This window comes from Brachyistius frenatus, unplaced genomic scaffold (genome assembly GCF_029030835.1).
Source record: "Brachyistius frenatus isolate BFR_SWC_R1_liver_20210118 unplaced genomic scaffold, ASM2903083v1 Contig_41, whole genome shotgun sequence".
In the NCBI taxonomy this organism is placed as follows: Eukaryota; Metazoa; Chordata; class Actinopteri; family Embiotocidae; genus Brachyistius; species Brachyistius frenatus.
The window spans coordinates 1,384,004-1,411,598 of NW_027210640.1; the positions used below are offsets into that span (position 1 = coordinate 1,384,004).

The following is a 27,595-nucleotide window of genomic DNA, read 5'->3' on the forward strand; positions in this document are numbered from 1 at the left end:
AAAATTTAACGTCTGGTAGTGCATCTCAATGAAAACCACAATACGCAGGCCCTCAAATCATTACAGACCCTTGCTCCAATATTAATTGAGTCGGGCAAGGCTGACCATGCCTTAGTTATAATAACATTCATTTATTTTTTTTTCTATTGCTGCTACTGCAAAAGAGCATTTGGGGGGTGTGGAGAGAGAGAGAGAAAGAGAGAGAGAGAGAGAGAGAGAGAGAGAGAGAGAGAGAGAGAGAGAGAGAGAGAGAGAGAGAGAGAGAGAGAGAGAGAGAGAGAGAGAGAGAGAGAGAGAAAGAGAGAGAGAAAGACAAGGGGGAAAAATGGGCTAAAATCAATTGTGACACATCTTTATTACCAGTCGATGACAAATGACGGCACATTTACCATTGCTCTGGCATCGTGTCAGTGTGTGTTATATCGATTTTACATCAGACGGACAAATGTTATTGATGAAGTGCCCGAGAAACAGATGAGCACTCTATTTTACTTGTTTTTACGTTTAAATAAACCAGAATGATAGAGAATGAAGAACGTGAAGGGCTTGAAGTGGATCTTTCCATTTGCTAATCCACAATTTAAAAAAAAAACAATTCTTTAAAATGAACTTGACTATAAGGCATGTACACAAACCGGGCCTGTTGCGAGACCAGCGGGAGTTAGTATACGCCCTGAAACTGATCACACTGCACACATGTGGTAATGTGATGGGGGAGTGGTAAAGAGAGCAAGAGAAAGAGAGTGAACTGTAAACAAACTAGCTTTTAAACAAGACAATTTAGAGTTGCGTGCCTTAGGCGCCAAGAAAAACACAGCCATGGAAAACTGATACAAACTTTTAACACATGGGTCAAAGCAGGAGTCTTTGAACTGTTGAGGGAAAGCACGCTGCCAGTGCGGAGAGCTGTTTAATTAAAAATACTTAGGTATCCAATGGGCTTTTCTGGGGCACCCTCTTGTCAAATTGTATGTGATCCCGCTGTCAATCTTCCAAGGTGTTTTCTAATTGCATAGTTTTCCACTGACAGAGAGGAAAAAATGTTGGAGGAGAACAAGTCCTAAGAAACAGCAGCTGTGGACTGGATTGGTGTATCGAAACTGTACACATGGACACACACGTGCACACGGTACATACACTTGCATGTAAAGATGCTCTTTTGTACTGTAGAACTGCTCAGGATACTGACACTGACATATGTACTGTACAAACAGTATCAGTTTATACAGACAGTTATGTAGACAAGTGCACGTTCTCATATATGAATATGAATGCAATTTTAATGCAATGTCTGATACACACATGTACACCTGGTGTTAACATGCGATGTGAGTCTGAACGCATTATCGGAAATATGACATCCAATTCATAGGTCTTTGTATTTTCACCTGGTACTAAAATAAAAATTAAAAAAAAAAATCTCGATTATGCTCACATGATCTCAGAATGACAATTAGTTCGGTGAGCCTGGTGGACTTTACAGACACGCCACATCCCAGTCATGAAAAAGACAAAGGGTGGTCATACCATTAATTTATTTGATGTAGTTTTTGTTCTGTGCTTTGTATGGAAATAATAGATAAACAGAAAACTATTAATGGGGCTTTTTTTGAAAGCATTTTTGCTTTACTTTTGGTGACTACAAATTATGCACAGCAGTGTATTTATACAAACACAACAACCACCTGTTAAATCAAACAAGGGAATTCTCGCGAGTTGAATCTGTTCCCAGAACAAATAGCACGTATATATCCTGACACCTAAGAACCAATCTTTCTCAAACAAAATATCCTCAGATCGAAATGATGCAATATGTTTCATTTCCACTGACTCCAAAAACTACATGAATGAGTATCTGAAGAGACCTCTATAGGTCCAACACGTCTTACTCCTAAATGACAGAATAGGTCATTTGAATGTTGAGTCAGCATCATGGTAAAAATAATAAATACATGGCTAACATTGTGAAAAGGCTGCACTTTGGTTAGGTTTAAAAATTTTTTTTAAAAAAAAAAATACTAAGACACAAACAGCGGTCTCCTGGTTGACGGTCCTGTTTGACCAATTGCACCCAAACCCCCTCCCAAATGGATTTTGTCACTCTTTACACTATGACACCTAGCTTCCTCCATTGCTCCCCTCGTAATTACTACAATCACTATAGGTCGCAATAAACATAAGTGAAGATCATTTTAACACACTTCAACAATCGATCATGTTGTTTTATGAATTTTCAACCATTTAAATTGTTTCCAGCAGTCTAACAGATTCCAGATATGTTTGCAAAATATGCATGCACAAATTAGCAATTTGCACCCGGAATTAATAATCAGTGTGTACAAACTACATCATACAAAACTGAATGTCTGTGACAATCAAAGAGTAAAACAAGCAGTGCTGGAACAACATTCAGTGTAGCATCCAAAACTGTAAGAAAGAGAAGATCTAGACAAGGACAAATGAAAGGAAGGTGACAACGCATTTAATGTGAAGTGATTCATTTTGCATTTTGATGGGAATTAAAGGGAGCATTAACAGAAAGCTACTACATATGGGGCATGTGAGTGTTTTTTTTCATCTGGCAGTGAGGAGTTTCATTGCCCCAGTGAGTATATACCAACCTTAGCGCAGGCAACCAGCAAACACTAATTGTATTCTAAGTCAAGCACAACCCAGCCAAAGACACAGTTTCAAATAATTAAACTCACCATCTCTGTGGAGGTGAAAGACATTTTCATCTGGAGCCACATGTGCCCCAATAGAGCCATTTTTCTGTGAAAGTCTAACATATGGGAACAAAAATGTGGAGGGATGTTTTTCCTAAAATAGTGTACCCTTTGCTTAGAGAACTATAAAATGTTTGCTCCTGGTGTCATTTTTGTGTGTAGATCTACGCACTCCAGTTATCATATGCATCCATTCATAGGCATGAAAACGTTCTGAAATCACCTGAAAGATATGTGAACCCACAAATACAAACATCTGCACAGTAATATTTGAACAAAACAGCGAAAATTGCGACACTGGCAAGCCTGTGTTGCAGTGCCCTTGACTAACAATGACAAATAGATGCGATATGTAAAGTCTGAACAGGTTGCTTTTAGGTACCAAACACGAAAAACATTCCTGCTCCTGCCATTATGGGATGTATTTGCGTTCCTGTTTCTCAATTAAGGAGAGCCAAGCTAAGGTTGACGGCATCTGTCAAGATCATGACGGTAGGTGTGGTAGGATAGTGTGTGTGTCAATACACAGGGAAAGACGCAGAGTGTTTTTCACTTAATTAGGTATTTGAATTGTCAATGGCTATTTTATTATTATTGTGCTGTATGTATGATCTTGTAAATATCAGCGATTCAAATGACGACATATATGTTGCCTGGACATGACGAAATATTGTGCTTACAAATTATTTCTGACTGTAAGCAGATACATTTCTTTAATTCCACTGAGGGTTCTTAAAAATACATAACTACAAGAAAAAAATAAGCACAAAACAATGTCTTAAATTGTGTAGTCTTCTCACAAAGCAGCAAAAGCGCCACACTGTCACTGTCTATCTGCTTATGTTTTGTAACCAATAAAAGTGGAAATAATTCAAATTCTGAAAACATTATGTATCTTTAAGCACTCTTAAGCGATAAAAAAGATATTCAAAAAAAAAGGTTCCCAGATTTCAAATCAATTTAAAAAAGTCTGAATTATTAAACTAAAATGAAAGTGGTCAGCAGCTAAGAAAACTACAGTGACAGTAAAATTACATCCAGAAATGTGCAAAAATGCACAATTTGAAAGAGGATCTGAAACGACCTTGTGTATGTATGAGTGTAATATTTGGGTCGTGTGCGTGGTTCTGCGTCTGTGTACCTGCATAATCCCATTTCTGTGTCTCTGTCTGTATCCATGTATGGGTGTATGTGTGTGCTCCTGCACCATGCACCACGGTGGCTGGGTGTATCCATCATGATAAACTGGCAGACTCGGCAACTGTCACATGCAATCACACTTCACTACGGTTCGCAGGACTTCAAAGTGAAAATGAATGGTAGTTCATCGAGATGAAGACTTCATATATCTTCGTTTTTTTGCTCTTTCTCTCTCTTTTATTTTTTGGAAGAGACTTGTATCTCCTCATCCAGCCCCCCTTTAGTTGTGACGATCTCTGTTTTTGTCACTGTCTGAAATGCATAATGGGACAACTGGATGTTGAAAAAATAAAGAGAAATAAATTACATCCAGAATTTCTTTAGGGAATTTAGATGTCAGGTTTTCACTTAAAACCTGACACACTAAACACTGAAAAGAAGATTTTTTTTTTTTTTCAGTTTTCACAAGATGTTATAAAGATTTCAAGTTTGCTTTTTGCAGCAACTATTCACTCTTAAAATTACATCTTCGTAGATAGTTTATGAGTCACAGTTGTGAGGGACTTAAAGCTGTATTAGGCTTTGTGTGAGCAGCAGAGAGCTCATGAGAGTCATGATATGATCAATATCCATCCAAAGGTTTGACAGAAACCGACCAACATGGACATACTAAAACATCGGTTTAAGCATATTAATAACCAAACTGTCTGTGCGTCTCTCAGACTGATAAACCAAACTTAGTTTACCAGTAAATGTGCCTGAGATCTTTGAGGAATTAAAGACTTGGCTATCGCTTTTCAATAGTGACACTTTCACACCAGGTACTTTGAGTTTATATTTACACTAAACATATTTTCCGTGTCATTTAAGTGTAGTGTTGATATGACAGTATAACATTTACTCATTTCTAAAGTAAAAAGAGTTCCAAAAGATAATAATTTTGCAGCAATAATGCAGCAACAGACACATAAACTCCATTCCAGATTTAAAAGTCAAACTGAACGTGGCACGTGTTAAATGTAATAATAAAATTTGCAACCACTAAAACGTCAAATGAGACATAATAACGTCGGTCCTGTAGCTGCTGCAGCTCTTCTGCACCACGGCACGGCTCGCCTTTAATATAGTAATGAGTCTAAAATGACACTGTGCTTTTAAAAAGTGAGAAGATCATGCTATAGGTCTCCCCGCCTTGCCCCGTCTCTCTCTGCCCTGGCCCAGGCTCTGCTCTCGTTCTCCAAGCTGTTTGATTGGCACATGCTTTCGCTTAATGAGGGATAATTACTAAGGAAAACAAGTGGGAGACCACATCTGCTCAGTGTAAAAAGAAGTCCAGGCCTGGTGCAATCTGTCAGACAGGGCTTTCAGGTTGTGCGTGTGTGAATGTTTTACCCACATTCTGTGGCCTCCCAGTCCAACACAAACCCTTGAGGACCCGCCCTCCTCCCCGTCCCGACGAGAAGCAGATTAATAGGAATCAGCATGTGACTGTAAACACTCAGCGGGAAGATTGTATATCTGTGCACGTTGACATGCATAGGAAATGACCCGGGGTATCTGTCGAGGGCCGGCCGGGGTCCACAGCAGGAAGGGCAAGAGGCCAGCGGGGACGATCAACATCAACATCCCAATCAGCGCCCTGCTGCCAGGCCTGTTGTTCTCCAGCTCCCATCGACACTGTTTTGTTTACTTTCACACAATGCTGTACTGTAGCGGTAGTAAAACACACAGGTAGCCGCCCTGCTTCCCAGACACCTCCCCACACTGCCCATAAATCATCTCTGCATGGGACATACCATGTGCTAAATGGGCTCTTAATGACCTGCCCGTGTCTACAGGTAGTTGTCTTGATTACATCCCAACGCTAATGGTGTCATGTTTAAATGGGGAAATCACAATTTACCTTATTTTCAGACATATATACATTTAAAAAGAGTGTCAGAAACCAACACTATACAAGTCATGACTGGGTTTGGAGATGTTATACTGCACAGTCAATCATTTGGTACACTTTCAGTCAACCAACTTTCAATATTGTGACTGTTCTGCAGATGAGAAATAGGCTCAGAACTATAGTGCGGGAACTTTACATACAAATTAAAGTCTGCTACATCAAAGCCCTAGCGAAACATATTGACATAATGCTAGGACCACCAAATAAATCTTTCTACTTCACAGTGTTTGGAGTTTTAAAGTCTGGTGTTCCCACACTGACTGGATAAATTAAAATGGCCATGCTCGATGGTCAGAGCATGCACACCAGAGAATGCACCGCACAAGCCGGTTAACTTAACTTCCAGTTTAGCCCTGTGCTAATTTGAATGATTAAAAACAATTCAATCAAATATCTCTTCTAGACTTTCCAAAAGTTCTAGGATTGAGTGGATGAAATTCTGACAATGAAACGAGTCATTTACCGATGATGTCTTTTGGATCATTTATGCATAATTTACCAACTGTTTTGCAGCCACAACAATAGCAACTATGGTACAGTAGATTTAACAATAGGAATAAATTAAAACTGAGTAATGCCAGATTTAAGAACACCTGTCCTTTGCTTAATGGGGATCACTTTGATTTATTTTATTTCTCCTAGGTTAGCGCATGATAGCCATGTGTTTAATTAAACTGCACGGCCTCTCTCATTTTACAGACCAGTTTGTATGACAATTTACTAATGATTTAAACTGTTAAACTGATACAAAGCTGAAGAGCACACATATTTTCCATCTATAGAAATAACCACAGAGAAGAGAGTCAGAGCGTTTATTTGCTTTACCTTAGTGCAGCAACAAGAAAAGGGCTCACGTGTAAATCTGAGCCGATATTTGAAAGCCTTTTAACCTTCCGACACCCTCACACCCCTCCTAAAGGCCATCCCAGCACCTCCCTACCATCCACCCTCTAAAAGAACAACAGGGCTTTTGCTTTCTTGCCCTGTGCTGACCCAGTTCTCACTAATTACCCACAAAGTATACATCAAAGCCGGACAAATCTACAGATCTGCTGCAACGTGGCAGGGTAAGGAAAACCAGGACTATCCCTAACCCAGTCACCCCAAGCCATCATTGATACGGTGGTATGAGTTTGTGTGCGTTCGGTCGCATGTGAAGTGGTGTCAGCCAATACAAAAGGCAAGGCGGTGAACTTATAAATAGACCGGTCATTGTTTCGACACGGGTAATTTCGAGTGTCGGAGTTGTTCCTGACACTGTCGGCTGTGTGGCTTCAATGAGGGGCTGGGGGAGGGGATGTCGGGGAGTGAGGTCATGAAGTTGGGAGTCAGCTGATGGGATAACATGCTTGCGGACTTGCAAACACACACACACACACACACACACACACACACACACACACACACACACACACACACACACACACACACACACACACACACAGATATAACCAAAGACAGACATGCAGTTTGACTAAAGGCATTAAAGCATGGATGAAAATACAAACTCAAATGTGCAGTAAGTTGGCCAGTCAGAGTAATCACACTCTTTTTTTGTCTCTCTCACTCTCTCTCTCTCTCTCTCTCTCTCTCTCTCTCTCTCTCACACACACACACACACACACACACACACACACACACACACACACACACACACACACACACACACACACACACACACACACACACACACACACACACACAAGTGCAGACACAGGTAAGGTTAGGCAGGGGCAATGGGGATGGTTTGCTTTCTTATGACACAGTCTATTACTAAATTGAGCTGGCAGGTAATTCTAAGGCAAATAAATGCCAGCAGGTTTAACACAAGGAGAGGTCTTTGGGGTGGCGGCAAGAGCAATGACAGGAATTCTCTCGCCTCTTTTAACAGGAAGCCTATTATTCCCGCTGCTTTATTTTCCCAGCCTAGTTTTTTTAAAACCGATCTCTTCAATAGAATTTCATCCCCCCCAAAAAAATCTGTCCTTCCTCATTTAAATTGCCGTAGCTCCTTCTTCAGTTTTGCCGGTCTGTACTCCTAGACTTAATATTTACATTATGAGAGAATGAAGGTTGATATTTTTTCACCGCTTCTTTCAACGACTCCTTTTCAGTTAATTTCAAGGGTACTTAGGTGACCATTTTTACGAGGGATTTTCTGTACAAAAACCTTGATGCTAACGTTGTGAATTAAGCCTCCGTCTGTAAGAAATCCTCCCTTCAAGCAGGTGAACATACGGCATTATGAAATGTTCAACAGAGCTCTAATTTGAATGCTTTACAAACTTAAGAAAACATTAAAATATGGCAAAAGATGAAAAGAGACAACAGGGGAAACAAATAAGTACAAGTTGAGACAAAACACACTATAAATATACTACTTAAAAAAGCTGTGCTACATCCTCATTATAAGTGCCATCTCAGACAAGCGTGGTGGGAGTCAGCGCTGACCTTGGTATCCCGTTTGAATATTGTTTTAATGCCGCGCCTGGTAATTGAGAATGCAATGCAAACAGTGGACTCTTTTTCAAAGGAAAAGTTATTTTCCCAGGCAGTGGGAATGCAAACAATCATGTCGTGTATTTATTTGTTTGTTTTTCCACCCTACCTCATAATTATCCGAGACACCAATTAAAATATGGATTTATAAATAAATCTCCATGATTTTACCTATGACTACATTAACTTAAAAAAATTTCATCATCCACAAACAGTTTGTTTGAAAATCTGTTTTAAAATAATATTTGCAATACCCTCATTAAATTGTTTAGTTTTTTTTGTACATTAAATATTTGTGTAGTTTGAGAAAGAATAGTTGCAAATTAGTTTAGTTTAAATGCTGTAATTTTATATGTAAAACACAACTAAAAACTATTCAACTTTCATTGGTGAAAAAGCTATATTCAGTGTGAGTGTATGAAATTTTGTTTTTAGTATAAAACTACAAAATAATGTGAATAATAGAATAACATGTCAGTGAAGTAGCTGAAATGTGACCACTACCAACGGCATAATATCCAGAATCGCTTTCTGTCCCAGTGCATCCAGTAAATTCCACTCCACTGGGAGAAATGGCCGCTCTTTTAAATTTGCGTGTGATCTGAGATACAGCCGACAATGAATCAGGACGTCGGGGGAATATGGTTCCTGTTTTCTCAAACACTCCAAAATGAATAACATTTCCCTCCATAATCTGACCAGTGAGATGTTTGCCATGTGTGCCTGTGCCTGTGTGTGTGTGTGTGTGTGTGTGTGTGTGTGTGTGTGTGTGTGTGTGTGTGTGTGTGTGTGTGTGTGTGTGTGTGTGTGTGTGTGTGTGTGTGTGTGTGTGTGTCACTCCATGTATATGTAAGCATGTTACAGTGTGTGAGAAAGCAGCCAGGGTTACAACCAAGGTTGTACTGATACACATGATTTGATGATATTGGCCATTTAAATGCTAACTAATCTTTGCTGGTTGTCGGGTAACTTTATTTACTATAATCCATCGAAATAGCAATAAATGCCCCCAAATTACCAATGTTTAATCTCATTTACACACACACACACACACACACACACACACACACACACACACACACACACACACACACACACACACACACACACACACACACACACACACACACACACACACACACGCTACATAAATCCATTACATTGCTCTGTGTTTACTGAGACAATATCAGCTGTTGCCTGCTCATTTACAGAGTGGTCATCCTAAAAAAAAAAAAATTCCGGTGAGCCTTTGTTAAAATATGGTACAGCAGGGTGATAAAGGAGGGAGAGGAACCAGGAAAGGAAAAATGTGACTTTGAATGGGCCGGCTGTGCAGGTCCACAAGTGGACTGACCAGGAAACTGGATCCAAGTTCTGCTGTTTTGGTTTCTTCTGCCAAATGAGAAATTAAAATAACTTCTAATTCCCCGGTCTGCAGGGCGTAACAATAGTGGTGCAGTCACACGCATTTAAAGCAAAAAATTCAAGCTGGTTTTTAAAAGACTGGAAGTGCAGGATCACATACGGACGGACGGACGGACGGACGGACACACACACACACACACACACACACACACACACACACACACACACACACACACACACACACACACTTCTTCAAGGGTTTTTGCAAAGCACATTCTAGCCACATAATCTTCTCATCTACTAGTTTATTTTCTACCTTTTCATTTCAGAATATTTTTTTCAGTTTATTATGTATTTGTAGGGGAAATAATTTAGGATCACCAAAGTGTGATGCAAAACAGAGATCCAAATATGTAGGAACTTGCGCTTTTATTGATTTCCTTAGCTCAACAAGTATGGAAATGACTTTACTCCGATGTTTACAAAATGCTCAAAACTGCAGGCTGACTCGAGGTAATATCAAGAGAACATTTCTTGACATAATATAAAGAAATGTTTTCACTGTCAGTGTCCACCTGTAAGGGCCGACACACCTAAAGTGCTCCGTAAGGTCCCTGTTTCGTTGTTTTTACTGTTTGCAAAAAACAGTTAACAGGAGAATACGAAAATCCATTTAAATCATTTGATCACCAACTGGTTCTTACCAACGTATAATATTTTACCATCAAGATTGATTTCCAATTTGCATTAATTAATCAATCATAAGGACACATCTCATTTAAAGGCAGCAATGAAAGATATATTTTAAAACAAGTACTATTTTTTTTTTAAATAGGAAAATTTTAAGCAAAACAATTAACAAACTAATATCGAGCATACCACTCATCTGGTATTTATAGTAATGCTGAACCAAAAATAATGAAAGCATACACCAAAAGCATTCATTGAAATGCTGAATCTAACATCTCTATTGGAATATTTTATATTCATATTTTTCTTGTACTTCTTTTACTTTTCCATGCCCTACAAATCAGTGCAAACTATAAAAATAATTGACATACTTAATCACATTTTTAAATAAGGAAATATTGACTGAATTACATAATTAGAAAATGAAAAAAATACAATTAAATCTGTACATGTGCACTTTTGTATAAAAGATACCAGCTGTTAAGTCTCTTTAATGCATATATGCAATTTGACAGAGACTCTTTTGTCTTCAGGGACAAGTTGAAGTGTGAATGGTTATAGGTTGTGGAGGGCTGACACTGATCAGGGATTCTGTGATAAAGCTGTCAGTACATATTTTGGGACAGCATTTAGTCTGAAATTAACTACTTTCATGCTGAAAATGACAGTAATTTACATTATTTTCTATAGAGAGGTTTCTGAGAGTGAGAGTAAAAAAAAACCTGTATACTACCATGGCCTGACTGTGAAGCTTACATTGTTCATGAGTTCTTTAAAGCAGAATGGCCCACCACATCAGACAAAAAAACAACCTTCAGCAACATATGTTATTGTAGTTTTTACCATCAATTTGTTCAGAATCAGTATTTATGAGCAGAAGTAAAGTCTGTAAAGTCCACTGTAAATCAAGTAAAAATTATATGAAATGATTGCCCAACCAGACCCACAGACTCCCCCCTTTTGTCAGTGAAATCAAAGATAGTTGACATGAATCACTGAAATATAATGAATAAAAGCCGGATTAGCTTCTGGTGATAAATCAGACTGAGGCTACCTCATCTGCTAATAATAATGCCATGTTGTGCGTATTTTAACTACACAAGGAATAGAACCACTGGCTACACTATAGTACAAATACAGCTTTGTAGTCACACAGCTACAGAGTGGGAAAGAAAAAAAGAAAAAGCACCTTTTCTTAAATAATCACTTCAGAAGCTGTAAAAGCATTGCTTACTCACACAACAAATCTCTCCTATAGCAAAAATCAATAAGCAGAGCAACACTCTATTGATCATATCTATATCTTGGGATACACTCTGATGTCCACCAGCCAAGTGTGTGTGTGTGTGTGTGTGTGTGTGTGTGTGTGTGTGTGTGTGTGTGTGTGTGTGTGTGTGTGTGTGTGTGTGTGTGTGTGTGTGTGGTGGGGGGCTGCATTCATTTCAATGCAAACGATATTCTTTTTGAAGCTTTAAGCTGCTTTAAAACTACGCCTCGGGTAAAAAGGCTGCTTACAGTAGATTTTTCTTTGCATTATTGGCTGTCTAATGTGGCTTTGTGAACGTCTAACATGATCAGTGAATTAACTCCCCACTTTTAGATTGTAACTCCAAACAGTCTTATGGAAATTACACACCATGTATTAATACAATATGTAATACTATATATAATATAGTAACATATAATAATATATACGTACTTCACAAACAATAGGCTGTTTGTACATTTAGGAGGTGGGACTTTCAGTTGGAGCGTAAAATAATTACAAGGATTAACTATTTGACAAAACCAACCTATTATATGATTACTGCATTCTTCATGGACCTGAACAGTATTTCTTCTCTGAAGTCATCTTTAACTCTGAGTGACGTGATAATTTCACTTCCAAAACTTTGCTGAATGCCTGTAAAATCTCATTAGCACTTGTTAGTCTGTTCATTTCACAAGGAAACCGAATATGTTGTTGTCATCAGCTCCTGGGACATAAAAGACCTTAATGTGATATGAATGAAACAGCTCAGATAAATTCTCTCATTGATTTCTCTATATATTTGCACTGTAATGACAAGGCACAGGGCTGCCCTCCACAGGAAGCAAAGCGACATAACAGAAATAAAAGGATACATTATTGAAAAATACCTTCCCTGTAAAGTCATCAAAACACACCACGGGGGACTTCATACACTCTCAACGACTTGCAGAGGACGACCGTTACCCTAACATTTTCTTTCCAACTCCCTAACTTCCCTCACCTCTCTACTTTGTTTTCTCCCTCTTCTCCCTCCCCTGCTTTCTCCCCACCCCACCCCGTCTCTCTCTGCAGCTCAAAGTTATTGATAGTTTAAAGTTATGGGCTAATAATAAGATGGACACTGCATGGCCAGGAGTCTATTATACCCAGGTAATGGATAGTGCGGGGGTTTGAATGACATTGCACAGAGATTGGATGACAGAGGGAGGAGCAATTTATGGGCTAACCAAATAGCCCCCGGTCCCCCTTTCTCTCTCCTTCTCACTCACACACACACACACACACACACACACACACACACACACACACACACACACACACACACACACACACACACACACACACACACACACACACACACACACACACACACACACACACACACACACACACAGTGCACGCCATGCTATTTATCTCGAGCTTGATAAGGAAGCAGATGAGGCATGTCTGTATTTATGGTGAAGATGTTCATAAAAACTACTGACTCAGAGTAGGAACTTACAATCGACTTAGGGGAGCATCATACCCCCTCGAAACTCAAGCAAACACATTGATGCTGCACAATGCAGACTATATACATACATTTTGTTTGTTGTTTATGTAAAAGCATTCTAAAAAAAAAAAAAAACTTAGATGTTCACCACCTCTTGATAAACACAGTGTAGTTTACATTTTTAATGTTACTCCATATGAGTTTGGCAAAAATCTTTAAAATTTCAAATATCAACTTGTCGCTTAACTTAGCAAATAAGGTCCTGCAACATGTGAAGCAGTCCGGTCAGGAAAAAAAGCAAGCACACTCCACTGTCTTCTTGTTTTGTCAGAGCAAAAAGTTAAACAACTTAAAAAAAAACGTCTACACATCAGTGATGAAAGGTTGCAAGTGACGCCTAATGATGTCACAGATACAGTATGTCCTGCATGCTACTTTCACTCAAGCGCAGCATACACAAGTAAAAATCCAAAGCTCCGGCTGCAGAGGTCAGTGCAGCAGATAAACATTTAAGCCAGGGCTGCTGTATGTTTGCTCATAATGGCCTGCTCAGGTCTGTATTGGGAGAAATAACAGCAACAGCAGAGATACTTCAGACAGCGTTGTCAGGGTGGAGGAGGAAGAAGAGGAGCGAGGAGGGCATGAGGGAGAGCAATGAAAAAGGCTTGTCAACATTATCTGTTTTATTGATTTAACAGTAAAGGCTTGCCGCTTAAGCTTTATGTTGCTTTGGCTGGCCCCATTGAAAATACAACAGCTGCAAATAAAAAACGATTTCCTAAAAAACTTGAGCAGCTCCTTTTTATTTTATTATTTTTATCTCTTCCCTACCAGCTCAGGTTCTGCATGCATCATTTTTAGAGTTTCACACATTCCATCATCTTTATGAGTACCCACCTTGGTGTTAATATGTTCTACTGTACTCTCCCTACCGAAGAGATCAATGACAGTGAAGAGAGCACTACACGACGATAGTGGTTCACTGAAACACGGGATATAATTAACATAGTAGAGGGATAATGAAGGAAAAGGAGATGATGGCAAACATTCCAGCGAGACTATGGGACCACAGACTCGCTAACAGCCCTGTGAGGCTGGAGTAAAGCCACGCAAAGCTTTGAGTTAAATCCTTACATCAGCAGGCTAACATACTCACGAGGATAATGCTAACACTTTGAGGTTTAAAATGTATGTTCATCATCTTAGTTTCGCATGTTAGATTGGTAACAATTGCTAATCTTATCTAACAAAGTCAAAAAAAAAGTTCTACTTTCATCAGAAAACAAAGTATTGGACATACAGTAATTTTGACTAGATTATGGTACAAAGGGATCAAAGCTTTTACAATTCCTCCTGTGGAGAACCAACACGAACCTAAAATATTAACCTGCTGGTTGTGCTAATGCAAAAGGCAGGGAATCACCACAGTCAGTAGGAAACATCCTCTGTGATCCAGGAATATCTGCCCAAAATTGATCATTTTGAGATATTTTGACCTGTGGGCGGTACTAAAGGAAAATGTAAGAGGATCTAAACCCCACTATCTGTAGCAAACTTCATGGCAATCCATCTAATAATGAAGATATTGAGATGTCAACCTAATGCTGCCACTGGAGGAATACTCAAAGGGTCACCTAAATCAAAAGGCTTCATTCTCTGGAGAATTTCTATAAAAAAAATATCATGAAAATGCATTCAGTAGTTGCCAGGATATTTAAATCTGGACCAAAAAGTGACCGAGAAGCAGACAGACCAGCATTGCCACTCCAAGAGCCATGCTGTAAGCAAGGCTAAAAATCATGTCCAGACTACCTTTCCCGTCCAGGTTTTCTGACTTCCAGTTGAATCAACAAAGAAAATTAAAAAGCAAAAATGAACAGCACATTTAGTTATAAATGCTGCTCCTACAACAGCAAGAAAAGCATATTCAAACCTGTTTTAAATCTATATTTCTCCTTCTATTGAGCATGTTGCCTCGTTGACCTTTTTATAAGGCGTCAGCAATACATGAATTTGTGTTTAACATTTCCACTTTGCAGAGGAAGAGCTGAAAAGGATCTTGCAATTACAAGCATGCTGTCACTATTATGACTGAACAGCCAGAAGACAAAGGGCCACCTACAGAAATGTCACAGCTACATCAAATCAAAAAGGAATGTGACAGCCAGGCCCACACGATCTTAATGATTGAATGGCGACACAGCCAGTGTGAAGAAATATGCACTTTACCCAAGGATGTATTAAAATTCTCCCCTAACAAATAATCTTGAGGATTACCACTTTAAGTGCCACAGTGAGAGCAGCGGGGTCAACAGAGCAGCTTGCAGCCTGGTAGAGCTCCTGCTGTGTCCTGAACTGCTGAGGCTTTTGAAAGACTCACTATGGCTCTATTAAGGCAGAGCAGCTGGTTATTATCAGGCGCCTCCCTTTGATACCCAAAAATTCCATCAACACAAATAATAAACACACACACGGGCACACAAACATGCACCACACAAAAAACATGTTAAATGATCTTCTTGCCCTGTGTATCATATGTGGCCAAATTATATAATAGAATAGGTACTGCATGTAATCAGAGTTGCAAGGGAAAGAGGCAGAAAAAGGAAACTGGAGCTGAGAAGAGAAGAGATGACCAGGCCAAGCACTGTCAAGCATCATCACTATCTTTCTAACTTTATTTGCAATATGTGATATGGCAGAATTGTGACTGCAATAACTTCTGTTAAACTTTATAGAGCTGAGACAAGCTGTCTGTATCATGTATAATAATCAGATTATTGGGAAATTGCGAGGACATTGGTAGTTTGCGCATAAGGCTGAATCTTTTGCCCTTAATTTGTTCCATTTCACACAACAGAAGCAACGACAATGTATACTATTATTGTTTGGTTTAAAAATAAAATCACATAGATATCACCTGGCTTTATACATCTCCACAAATGCAGTGGACATGAGTGTGAAACACGTATTCATAGTTGTGTTGTTACATGTTGTTACGTGTAAAATATGTGCAAACATACTTCTAAAATATACAAGCTTATATTTGGCCTCAGGAACATCTCTGTTTAGTGTCCAGCAATAGTCTGCCAACATAAGGGCGCTCCACTTTCCTGTGCACATGTTAATTTACTGGAACAAAAAAACTATGGGTGATGTTAATTCTGGAAATTTATTCAGATGCAGAATGCAAAAACAAGGTTTTTTTTGCATGGGACAAAAACTTTGTTCATCAAATTAACTAAAGGATTAATCAACATATCTGGAATTACAAGCCTGCAAGAGTCTAGAACCTTCCCAGAAAGACAGAAGAACAGAAATGCAACAGACCAAAAGAGGTGGGCAGACGAAGAGAAAGACTGCAGACTGACAGGTGGACATCTGATTGGACAGAGGCAGAGAGACAGATGCATGAAACATAATAGAAATCCATACTACGCATTAACATGTGAAGCAGTGCAGCGGTATAATAAGAGCCCAGAAAAACCTTCTGTATTAATTACTGTCGACATGGAAAAAAATATAATTAGATATGAGGGAGAAACAGAAGCTATTTATGGTAACCAAGAGGCCTAACTTAATGATCAGACTGCAGCTAAAACCTCTATTGATTTTCTCGTTAAATATACAGCTCAATTAAAGATACAGCTGATTAAAAGACGACTACAGATCAAGCAGCAGATGTAGAGATGCCGGGGAAGCTGGGTACCATGAGGCCGTCTGCTGCACTGAGAGAATTACATGATTTCATCCAAGCCTCCTCCGTGATCACTGCAGCGGAAAATAATGCTACACAGCTATTACTCCATGTGAAATCCAATAATTCATATTGCAAGTTGTGACCATTTTCAAATGGAGCGGGGATGCCTGCAGGTGCACTGCTCATGGTTAAATTGGTTATAATTAGATTATATACTTTATACAGTAGTAAAAAGTAGTTATTTCTCAAAAGTTTGTGACAAAAAGAACCTCACAATTTGAGGACTAAAAGCATAAAACCAACATTTATGAGCCACAAACAACAATAATGCTGACCTCTGAATACATAAAGCAGAAATAATCAAACAAACAATACAAATCCACTTTCCTTGTTAAAATGAAGCACCTGCTTAACACAAGCCAGACCGAGGCTCTTTTTTCCCCTTTCTGCCTCAGCCTTGTCACTGACAAATAAAAGCCTTGACAGTCTGTGTACCCTCACCACGTGAGAAGGGCAAAATTACAATGTATAATGGAAAACCTTTCTGTTGCTCATTGATGAGAAAAAGCTGTTTGAAGTCGAGAAACTTTTTTTCAAGTTGCTCACAAGTTTTAGCTGTGACATTATTTCATCGTACATATATTCCAGTTAATTACACAGATAGATGGCAGTTTTAGATAATGTGTGGGCAGCAAAATTCTGACATCCAGTGAGTTGTTTTGGCAATACAAATCATAAGTAGATTATTATATATATAAAATTTGTCATTCAGGCCTGTTTCTCTAGTTGCTAATCCTTATATCAAAAGTGATCAGTAATGATACGTTCCAATCTTGCATATTTATTTTTTCTATTTTAGAGGTGTCATCACCATTATGTTTACATTTGTTCAATTATCTATATGCTTTTATAGTTTCTTTTTTATTTATTCCTGCTTTGAGACAAAAAAAAAAAAAAGGCACTCTTACACATGGAAGCGTTCATATCAGCCCAGAGCCTCTTCCATAATAGAACATGTAATTCTTTTATCTTGTTAAATATTGCAAATGTTGTTTAAGTTTTAAGATTTGTGTGTCTGCGCATGTGTGTTTTTGTGTACCTGTAAGGAGTTGAGGAGGATGAAGATGTAGGCCATGACAATGGAGAAAGGTACCAAAACGCCACACAGCCACGTCAGTCCGAGGATAGGCAGCAACACCAACACTGCTTTCACTGCAGCCCTGTGCACACAAAAAGAAATCACACCCAGAAACATGTACACATACAGTTTACTGATGAATATTGGCAAACACACACCCACACCATACTCTAAACTAGCTGACTGGCAGATGGAACTGAACTCACATCTCAGCTGATCAAATCAATTCAAATATGTCTTATAAGTTATTCTGCCTCCCTGTTTGTCTTGTGCTCAATTCAGTTTTTCTCCCATTTTCAGTTCTTTCTGGACCAAACTGAGCAGCTCTGGCAGGCTGCTTGTTCCGTATTCAACTTTATGCGGCTAGGAAAGCTCATTGGATGACAACTTCCCACCTTAAATCCACCTTAATTCTGTTTAGAGTGAAATTAGCTTCCCACTCAGGTGACTGCCAAACCGCAACTGTCCGAGTGTTCGTATGTGTGTGACATGGAATGCAACGAGCCCTAGTTTATTCAGCGGAGGAATGTGTTTGAGTTTCCGAGATGGCTGCCACCCAGAGGTGCCAAACGGTTCAAGGCCTGCTTTGAAAACCTTCATAGAGCACCTACTGTGAGCCCCAGTGGGTGGAGGTAGTGAAAAAAAACACGTAACCACTAACATGATTTCATACATCACATGCAGCAAAATTTCGGTCTGATGATACAGAGCCAAATAAAGGAAGCAAAAAATTAAAACAAGTTGCAAAAAGAGCAGGTATAGGGCTTAAGATATTGTTTCTGTTTGGACATCACAGTGCGTCTGAAAAATAACCTTTTGGTTTGGAGTCAACAATCTGTCCAGCATTTTAAATGACCAGCAAAGTAAACCAGTGTATTACATGAATTTATAGGAGCATATAGATGTGCAGAAGTTAAACATTACATTTATCCATGTACAATTTTAACTAAATAATATATATCACAAAAATCATTTTAAACATTTTCAAGAGAAATTCTTACATTGAATTGAATTTCTATATATAGCACCAAATCACAACATAAGTCGTCTCAGGCCACTTAACATGATAAGGTCCTTACAACAGAACTTTATTACAGAGAGAAATCCAATAATTCAACAATTCCAACATGAGCAAAAACATTCTTTTTAGAAGGAGGAAAAACCTCCAGAAATTCTTGAAATCATTGAATTATTGTTTAATAAATGTGATTATAAGGTAAAAGTGCTGCTAATTTTTATTTTTATGGATAACCTTTGTTATAATACAGTGTTAATCCATTGGAACTAAATGAAAAAGACATGTCAATAAGAGATCTAAAACATGGACACTAAAACATTTCAAGTGGTTAACGCTTTAAGACCTTAATATGAATATCACTAATGGAATCCACTCAAAATGTATTGCCATCTTGTTTGATGAACAAAACTGGATGTTTTCAAATGACTAATGTGCTATAAAATCGTCCAGTCACTCCTGCTTCTCTGTTTCAAGGCCTGTCGCCCAGCTGACTACATTTTAAAAAGAGAACAAATGGTGCCTCCTTGTGGTTGGTACCTGATTTGCTCATAGGCTTGCTCCACGGGACTGGTGCCCATGGCCAACATGATGGACCTCCTCTTGGCTGTGGAGATGGTGATGACCACCACCCTGGTCAGTACCAAGATATTTACCTGGAAAACAAAAACAGGAGAGTGCAGAGAGGAGAGGAGACAAAGGCTAAGTGGTTAGCAGGAAAGAGACGCAAGAAAATACACATCACACCAGGGCAGAGAAAAAGAAAGTAAGTATAGAAATGCAGATTGATATATTTGTGCAAGGAGATTGTGAAGACAGAGAAGGAAAGAAGAGCATGACAATATAGAGCCACACGTACTAAACAACTGCTGTGCAAAAACTATCATGGAACAGAAACATCAAAGCATTTCCCATTCTATAGGTTACAAGAGCTTTCATAGTCAAACCCAATGTTAAGTTCTGTAGACCAGAACCGCAACTGAACAATGGCTATATGTGTCCTCTATTTCGTATTTTGAAACGACTACATTATAGGATTATAATTTCATTTTCTGACCATGATGATGAAGATGACGGGCCCGGCGAAGCCCCAGATAACGCCGTTCTGGACACTGAGCCAACAGTACCCGTCGGCTGCGTATTTGCCTGAGGCCGATGCAAGTGTGATGGTGACTATCAGCACCGGCAGACCTGAATGGAGTGAGGGGGGGGGAAGGGGAAGGGGAAAGGAAGAGAAATAAAACAGCAGGAAAGACAATTAGGAAGTGAAGGGAGCAAAAAGTAGAAGGGAAGGAAAAAAGGTCAGTCAGTAACACTTTTGTGATGCAAACAACCACAAACACAAGAAAAAAAAATTTTTTACATCATCAGATTTCTGTCAAGCCAAGAGAACATTGATATGAATTTGCCCATTTACATGCCTTATTTTAATATGTCCTCTAAGATTTAGCATCAATATCCACCACAATAAAAATCTGCACAGGCAGTGTACAAGAATACAAGATGTGTAAAAGAATGATTTGTACCCCAACCGATGAGATAATAATACTTCATATGTTGCTCCTCGCTGAGGTTGACCGCGACCACCTTGCTCCAGAGCAGCAGTCCCTCCACCAGCATCCAGCTAAATGCCGCCATGAAGAAGAGATGGAGCAGCGCCGCTACGAGCGTACACGCCACCTTCAAACACACCAGCACAGACATGCAGACAGATGCACAGGTTACATTTCAAGGTGAAGCTCCGGAGTAACATGCCATACCAGTAAACAATCAAATAAGCTATGCAACTTCTGAAAATTGAAATTCTTTCTTCACAGCGTTTCTAAAACACTGGTATGTGTTCCACATACATGCAAGAATCTGCTATAAGAGTACAACTAAGAATTTACAGTCGAGTGGATGTTAACCATTTTGCTTTTCAATTACCCACAACAAATTTTAATTAAATTTGTCCTGAAACACACAAATATGCACAACAACTACAGTGGTGGCCACACCAGAAACTCAAAGCAAAGATTCACATACTTTTGCCACTCACATCTATGTAATATTGGATCATTCTCCCCATTAAGTATAATATTGTCCCATTTTTTTGTCTTCATCTACCTTTAGGACTTGTGTTAACATCTGCTGATGTTTTAGGTCAAATGTCTGCAGAAATATAAGGGTTCACAAACACGCTGCACATCATCTCGAGTGACAGTGGTGACAAATATTCAGTTTACACCACTCACAAACGATCGTATGTTAATGCATGCATTTAAGAAATGTACTCTATGTTAAGGAAATCATTAAAACATAATAATGTAAACAATTTTAGCATTTGTATAAAATAAGGATTATGTTGGAAATATGTTATTTATATACACTGACCAGCCACTTCATTAGGTAAACCTTAATAGTAACGGGTTGCGCACCTAGTCTCCTCCAAATCAGCCACAATTATTTGTTGCATTAATTCAACATGTTGCCGGAAACTCTTTTCTGAGATTTTAGCTCATGACATATTGCACAGTTGCTGCACATTTGTAAGCAGCTTCTTCATGATGTGAATCTCCGTTCCACCAACATCTACTGGATTCAGATCTGGTGTCTGTAGATTGTTTGAGTTCAGGCAACTCATTGTTATGTTCCAGAGACAAATATGAGATGATTTGAGCTTTGTAACATGGTGGGTTATCCTGCTGAAAGTAGGCACTAGGACATGAGTACACTGTGGTCACAAAGGGATGGAAATGGTTGGCAACAGTACTCAGTGAGGCAGCGGTGTTTAAATGAAACTAAATGGGTACTAAGAAGTGTGCCGAGGAAGTATGGCCCACACCATAACACCGCCAGTAGCAGGTTGAATTGTTGATTTGAGGATGGATCCATGCTTTCTGTTGTTTACACCCAATTCTCACCCTAGCATCTGAATGTTGCAGCAGAAATCGAGGCTCATAAGACACAGCAACATGTTTCCAGTCTTCCATTGTCCAGTTTTGGTGAGCCTGTGCCTCAGTTTCCTGCTGACAGGAGTGGCAGCTGGTGTAGTCCTCTGCTGCTGAAGCGCATCTGCTTCAATGTTCGACATATTGTGCCTGAGACATTCTTCTGCAAACCTTGGATGTAACTAGCAGTTATTTGAATTACTGTTGACTTGTTATCAGCTCGAACCAGCCTGGCCATTATTCTCTGACCTTGGTCATCAACAAGACACTCTTGGCCAGAGATCGGCCACTCAGTGATGTTTTTTTTCTTTTTCAGATAATTCCCTGTCAACCTTGCACTTACAGAAAAAACACATGTATGACACATGTTTACCACATGTTGCAATATATGATAACATGGGGAAAATATGTGGAAAATTGGAATCTACGTAGGCTTCACACATTACACCATGAAAACAATCCAAATGCACATTTTTCCCATGGCCAAAATCCATGTTTCACATGTGTAAGTGGTCACATGTGATGTGTTTTTGCAAACGCAAATTCATGTGGGTTTTCTGTAAGGGTGGAGCTGGTTGTGTGTGAAAATTGCAGAAGATCAGAAGTTTCTGATATAACTAACATCCATATCATGTTCAAAGTCCTTCAAATGACCTTTCTTCCCCATTCTGATGCTCGCTGCAGCCTCCTCTTGACTTGTCTACATGTGTGCATGCATTGGGTTTCTCCCACATGATTGGCTGATTAGATATTTGCTTTAACACACACTTACTGATGAAGTGGCCAGTGAGTGTACAATATAAATACAAAATACTGAAGACCTCTAAATTGTGTGTTAATGCGTTAAAAAAAAAAACAAAATACTTGTTAAGACCTAAAAATAATTACCTCCCTAATGGTCAGTCGGCATGTAAGAAACCATTTGATGAATTTCCAACAGTCGCCCAGCTGCCCCCAGGTGTAAAGCCCAATCTGACATGACCTGGGGTCAAAGGACCAGGGGTCAAACCAACTGCAGGGCATTGAGTGACCACTAAGAGACGGAACTATGCGTTCTGTCTGATGGACACAACAGTAGTGGTCACTGGTGTCACATCCGCAAAGCATTTGTTTTACTAGGATTTGAAACCTCATTAATCTCAAAGCAGCTATTAAAATCACAGTGGAATGTTCTTCCTGCTCAGTTAGGCAGCAATTTGAAATTTCCTAATCTTGCAAACTCAAGCTTGTACAACATTGATATTCTAACATTTTTGGTTATCTTTGAAATCTTGATTCATATTGATTTAGTTCATATTGTTTTAGTATTTTTGTGTGAAAACGAAAAGACAAACATAAAATGCCTCTATTCCAATATTTTATATTATTATTTAATATTTTATAAGGCGATGCCATTTGCAACTTCAAATTGATCATCTATGTTTCACACAGTGTGATAAGACTGATACAATTCAAAATAATGTTTCCATCATTGGTTAACAAATAACTACAACAGACACACTGGGGCACTTCGACATACTTCCTCATTCACCTTTGTCCCCAGTCTTCCTCTGTTGTATGACTAAATTAAACCATATGCAATGGTGAATGAAAGCTTTTACCTTGTTGTGAATGGCAGAGCCGCTGCAGAGCAGAATCACCTGAGCGCAGATCAGAGCGATGAATAGGTTCTTATGGATGGCCGTCCGATCAGATTTGGGGATGCTACAGATATAAAGAGGAAAAACATCACAAATGACATTTAGACGTTTAGAAGTGACAGTTTTACAAAACAGTGATAACAGAAATGACAGCAAGAAAAAGGTAATGTTACATGGTGCTGCAGAAAATAAAAACATCAGTAGTTAGGCAGTTTATATAAAGCTGAAAACAAGAAAAAAAAACAACCACAAAAACAGATGGAGGACTGAAAAATGGAGGGGAAAAAAAAAAGCTTATCCTGTCCTATTTAAAGCCCTGAAAAGAAAATGTGACTTATTGTGCTGTATTAAATTTAACTGAGAAGATTCAACTTCAGTTTTAAAAGATAACACATTAGGCGGCCACCTCTACCAAATCCTGTTTAAAACAGGATGGGTAACACTAAACTATATTTGTTGTCAGTAATTACTAATAATCAATCATTATTTATTTAAAATTAAAATGCCAGAATTTCTTATATTAAATTACAGAAGAATACAGACTGCTTTGCCAGCATTGTTGCTTCAACCAAATGAAACTTTTTTTTTTTTGATGCACATATAAATACATCTGCTGCTCAATGCATTTCATGCATTGTTGCGTTATTGCTTTGTATTAACTAAAAAGTATTTAGTTTGCTTTTCTGATGACAAATTCATCAAATGGGTAGCAGAATGATATTGCATCACAAAAAGACCTGGATTTGAGACATCTACTCAGCGCTTCGTCTAAGACCCAGTTCTTATGAACATAATAATAACAGCATCTGTCCACCTGTTTCCATCTCTCCCCTCAGCAGTGGTAACAACAGAATATCACACAGACAGACAGAACACTGCTTGTGCTGGCTGTTGCACAACCACAAAGAAAAAAACACAAAACAAACTGTCTTTAAAATGTTTCCATTTCAGATTGTTTACACTACATAACTGAAAGAGAGGCTGGGAGGCTGAGAGGAAAATTAACTGAAGAGCCTCTCATTACCTCTTGATGGGTTCAGCCTATTAGGCTCATTTCATGTCTGCAGCACTGCTCGAGACCACCATAATTTCACGGCATGAAGCCAAGTGTCCTCTGCTTTTGCGCCTCTGCTTTGTCTGCGGTCAGGTGTGAATTTAAGTACACCAATGCTTTTGTGCATCATACACCAGCGTGCGTGTGAAATGCATGGCTGCGCTCTCTGTTTTTAGGACAGTCATAAATTGTCCAGGCAGCTCCTCTTCCAGCTGATTGTGATCCCTCAGTGACCGTAATGTTAATTAATGGCTGCAAAATGCCGCCATAAACCTTCAGAGTGGACTCGCATGTAGACAACAGTAATTACTGGATTAGCCCTAGTCAATACTAATTGAAGCTTCAGGACAAGTGGACAAGCAGCTATACTGCCTGTTAGTTATCTCAGTGTGTCTGGCAGAAGAATGGTGACTTTCCTATAACATGTCATTGTACAAATTTGTGCTTATGGTTATTTTAGGGATACTTCAAGTTGAATAAAATACACACATGCCTGAATTTCATTAATATCACATTAGTACTACCATTAATATATATAGTACTATAATGTGAGCTTCTTTGCCCTTTAGAAGAGTTAAATCAGTTGAATACACAAAGCAACATTTCTTCAGCAGAAATCAACTGAATTTGAAATTTGCCCAAATTAAAAGCTATTAGTATTTTCAAGAACACTAAAATACATAGATTTGAATTTAACTTTTAAAATAATTTTCATATATATACACATGCAGCATACAATAACTAATCACTCATTTTTACAGGGGTTTCTCCGCTGCATTACTAGAAATGCGCATAATGATTAAATTGACCTACTGCTATGGTCCAAAAGGTAACATATAAGCAGTACAACCACTACTACTCTAGGAGCTGCACTTGTGTAAAAAAAAAAAAAAAGAGACAGCTTATATAAAAACTTGGGTGATGCTGAACATGTTTAAGGGAAGTGAGGGTGAGCTGTGTCTGTTGGCTGCTATAAACAGAAGACAGAAAGCTATGTTTGCATCATACAGTAGATAAGCAGGATGGGAAAATCAGGTACTCACTCCAGCACAGTGAACAGCATCAAGGTCACCACCAGCGCACACAGAGATGCACCTGAGCCGATGAACGTCAGCTTGGTCAAAATAAGCTCTTCCTCGGGACTCCACTGGGGCAGAGGAGGGAAGGTGGGAGTGGGAGACAGAGAAAAAGAGAGGAGGACGTGGTCAGTGGCTCAGTGATTAACAAGCAAGTCATCCCAGGTGTGAAAAATCACAGGTGCGATCCACCTGATGCCTTCTCAAAGACAGAGAATGTCTAAATTTGCGTCAGGTAAAAAACAAAAATCTACAATTTAAAAAAAAACAGAAATCAAAGTGCTGCTGTTAATTTTGCTCTTTATTTTGCCATCTTTCATGTACTTTGGGTAGACAGAACAGTTCTATCAAGTTATTCTGCAACATGATAGACACACTGAGAGTGACCCCTGCTGGTTGACATAGTATACTGCAAATCCTATCCGCAGTTAGAGAACCTGGATTTAGATTTTGATGTAAATATTTGTAATAATTTCCCTTTCTTTGTCACGAGAAAAAAAAAACCACAATGACCAGATGTGATCGATAAGCAAGTTTGTATTGAGTGTGAGTGATTTAGCTGAATCACTGAACATCTCGAGTTACCTTCGACTCCAGGTAATTCATCAGCACTGCAAAGTTGGTGGTGTGGTTACACAGACAGGAAGTGACACCGGAGCCGACAAAGACCACCGTGCAGCCATCGCTGGACCAGCTACTGGTATGGGTTTGCCTATAAAAAAAAAAACAACGCATAAGCACTCACACATATTTAGTTTTAACTATGAACAATTAAATGTGAAAATTCGCTTTTTATCTATCCTTTTTGTCTGAGGGTTTCTCATTTTGGAATAACACACATCATACTGTATGCACATTTATTGTATTTAACTGTTGTGCTCAAGATAAAGATTTACAGCACGGAGAGAGAGAAATACGTCAAAATATCTATTCATCATTTACCACAATCAGTGTTGGTCAAACTTACATCAGGCTGAAGTTCCAAAAGGCACAAAGAGGAGTAACTCTCTGCAAATACTCCACCTAGAAACAGAAACATATGTTTGTTCTTGTTTTCTTTCTCTGCCTGTGATGATGAGCCAAAACATTACGACCATCCCCTGCCTCATACGCTGTTGGTCCCTCGCATGCCACCAAAACAGCTACGACTCTCCAAGGAATGAGCTGAACAAGACTACTGAAGGTGCCCCGTGGTGTCTGGCACGACGACAGCAGCAGCAGATCCTGCACTGTAAGTTATGAGTTAGAGAAACTGCTGACCGGCACATCCCCCAACACCTCGTATGTTTTGGTTTCACATCTGTGCATCCTCAAACCTTCCACCGTCTGTACCCGTGCTGACCAGGAACACCACAGAAACCATTTCTGGTGATTTTCCCCTTGTCAAAGTCGCTTAGTTCTCTACACCTCTCCATTTCTCCTGCATTCAACACATTTAATATGAAGACTGACCACTGATTTTTCAACTAATATATCCAGGACCTTGACATACACAATTGGAAGGCCGGAGATAGTTAATGTTATTCACTTCATCTGTGAGTGGTCATAATGTTTTGGCTCATTGTTGTATTTATCTTTCTATTACCTTGGACTCTAATCAGCTAAATGCAATGTGGATAACAACCATGTGCTGCTTGCTAAAATATGAACATTTCTGTATGGTTACTTTGTTAAGTTTATCAAAAGGGAAACAACTTTTTTTTATCAAAAGAAAAAACATACAATGCTCTGCTGCTATTCCAAAAGAATTGCTGCATTTTATAAAATATCTGACATGAGCATGAATTTTAGTTTCAAAACAGAACTAAATGTTTTGACTGCATTAAAAAAAAATGATACTCCAAAAAGTATCTATCTTCATATTTAATTAACAACAGACCCAAATTAGCATCTTTAAACCTAATAGTCTGTAATATGATTATCC

The 27,595-nt window shown here is 38.9% G+C and overlaps 2 protein-coding genes across 2 annotated transcripts in view; both read right to left on the minus strand.

The window, feature by feature from the left end:
- LOC138623035 (adhesion G protein-coupled receptor D2) overlaps positions 1–27,595 on the minus strand; it is a 92,308-nt gene that overhangs the window by 55,569 nt on the left and 9,144 nt on the right. The window contains exons 12-19 of the mRNA XM_069702294.1: positions 26,639–26,694; positions 26,257–26,383; positions 25,639–25,742; positions 23,503–23,605; positions 20,498–20,651; positions 20,029–20,162; positions 19,512–19,627; positions 17,918–18,038 (exon numbers count right to left, since the gene is read on the minus strand). Of these exons, the coding sequence (XP_069558395.1) occupies positions 17,918–18,038; positions 19,512–19,627; positions 20,029–20,162; positions 20,498–20,651; positions 23,503–23,605; positions 25,639–25,742; positions 26,257–26,383; positions 26,639–26,694 (915 nt within the window). The remainder of the gene's footprint in view (positions 1–17,917; positions 18,039–19,511; positions 19,628–20,028; positions 20,163–20,497; positions 20,652–23,502; positions 23,606–25,638; positions 25,743–26,256; positions 26,384–26,638; positions 26,695–27,595) is intronic.
- Positions 7,760–27,595, minus strand: part of LOC138623038 (GRAM domain-containing protein 2B) — a 191,551-nt gene continuing 171,715 nt past the window's right edge. The window contains exon 15 of the mRNA XM_069702298.1: positions 7,760–7,770. The gene's annotated coding sequence lies outside the window, so the exon portion shown is untranslated. The remainder of the gene's footprint in view (positions 7,771–27,595) is intronic.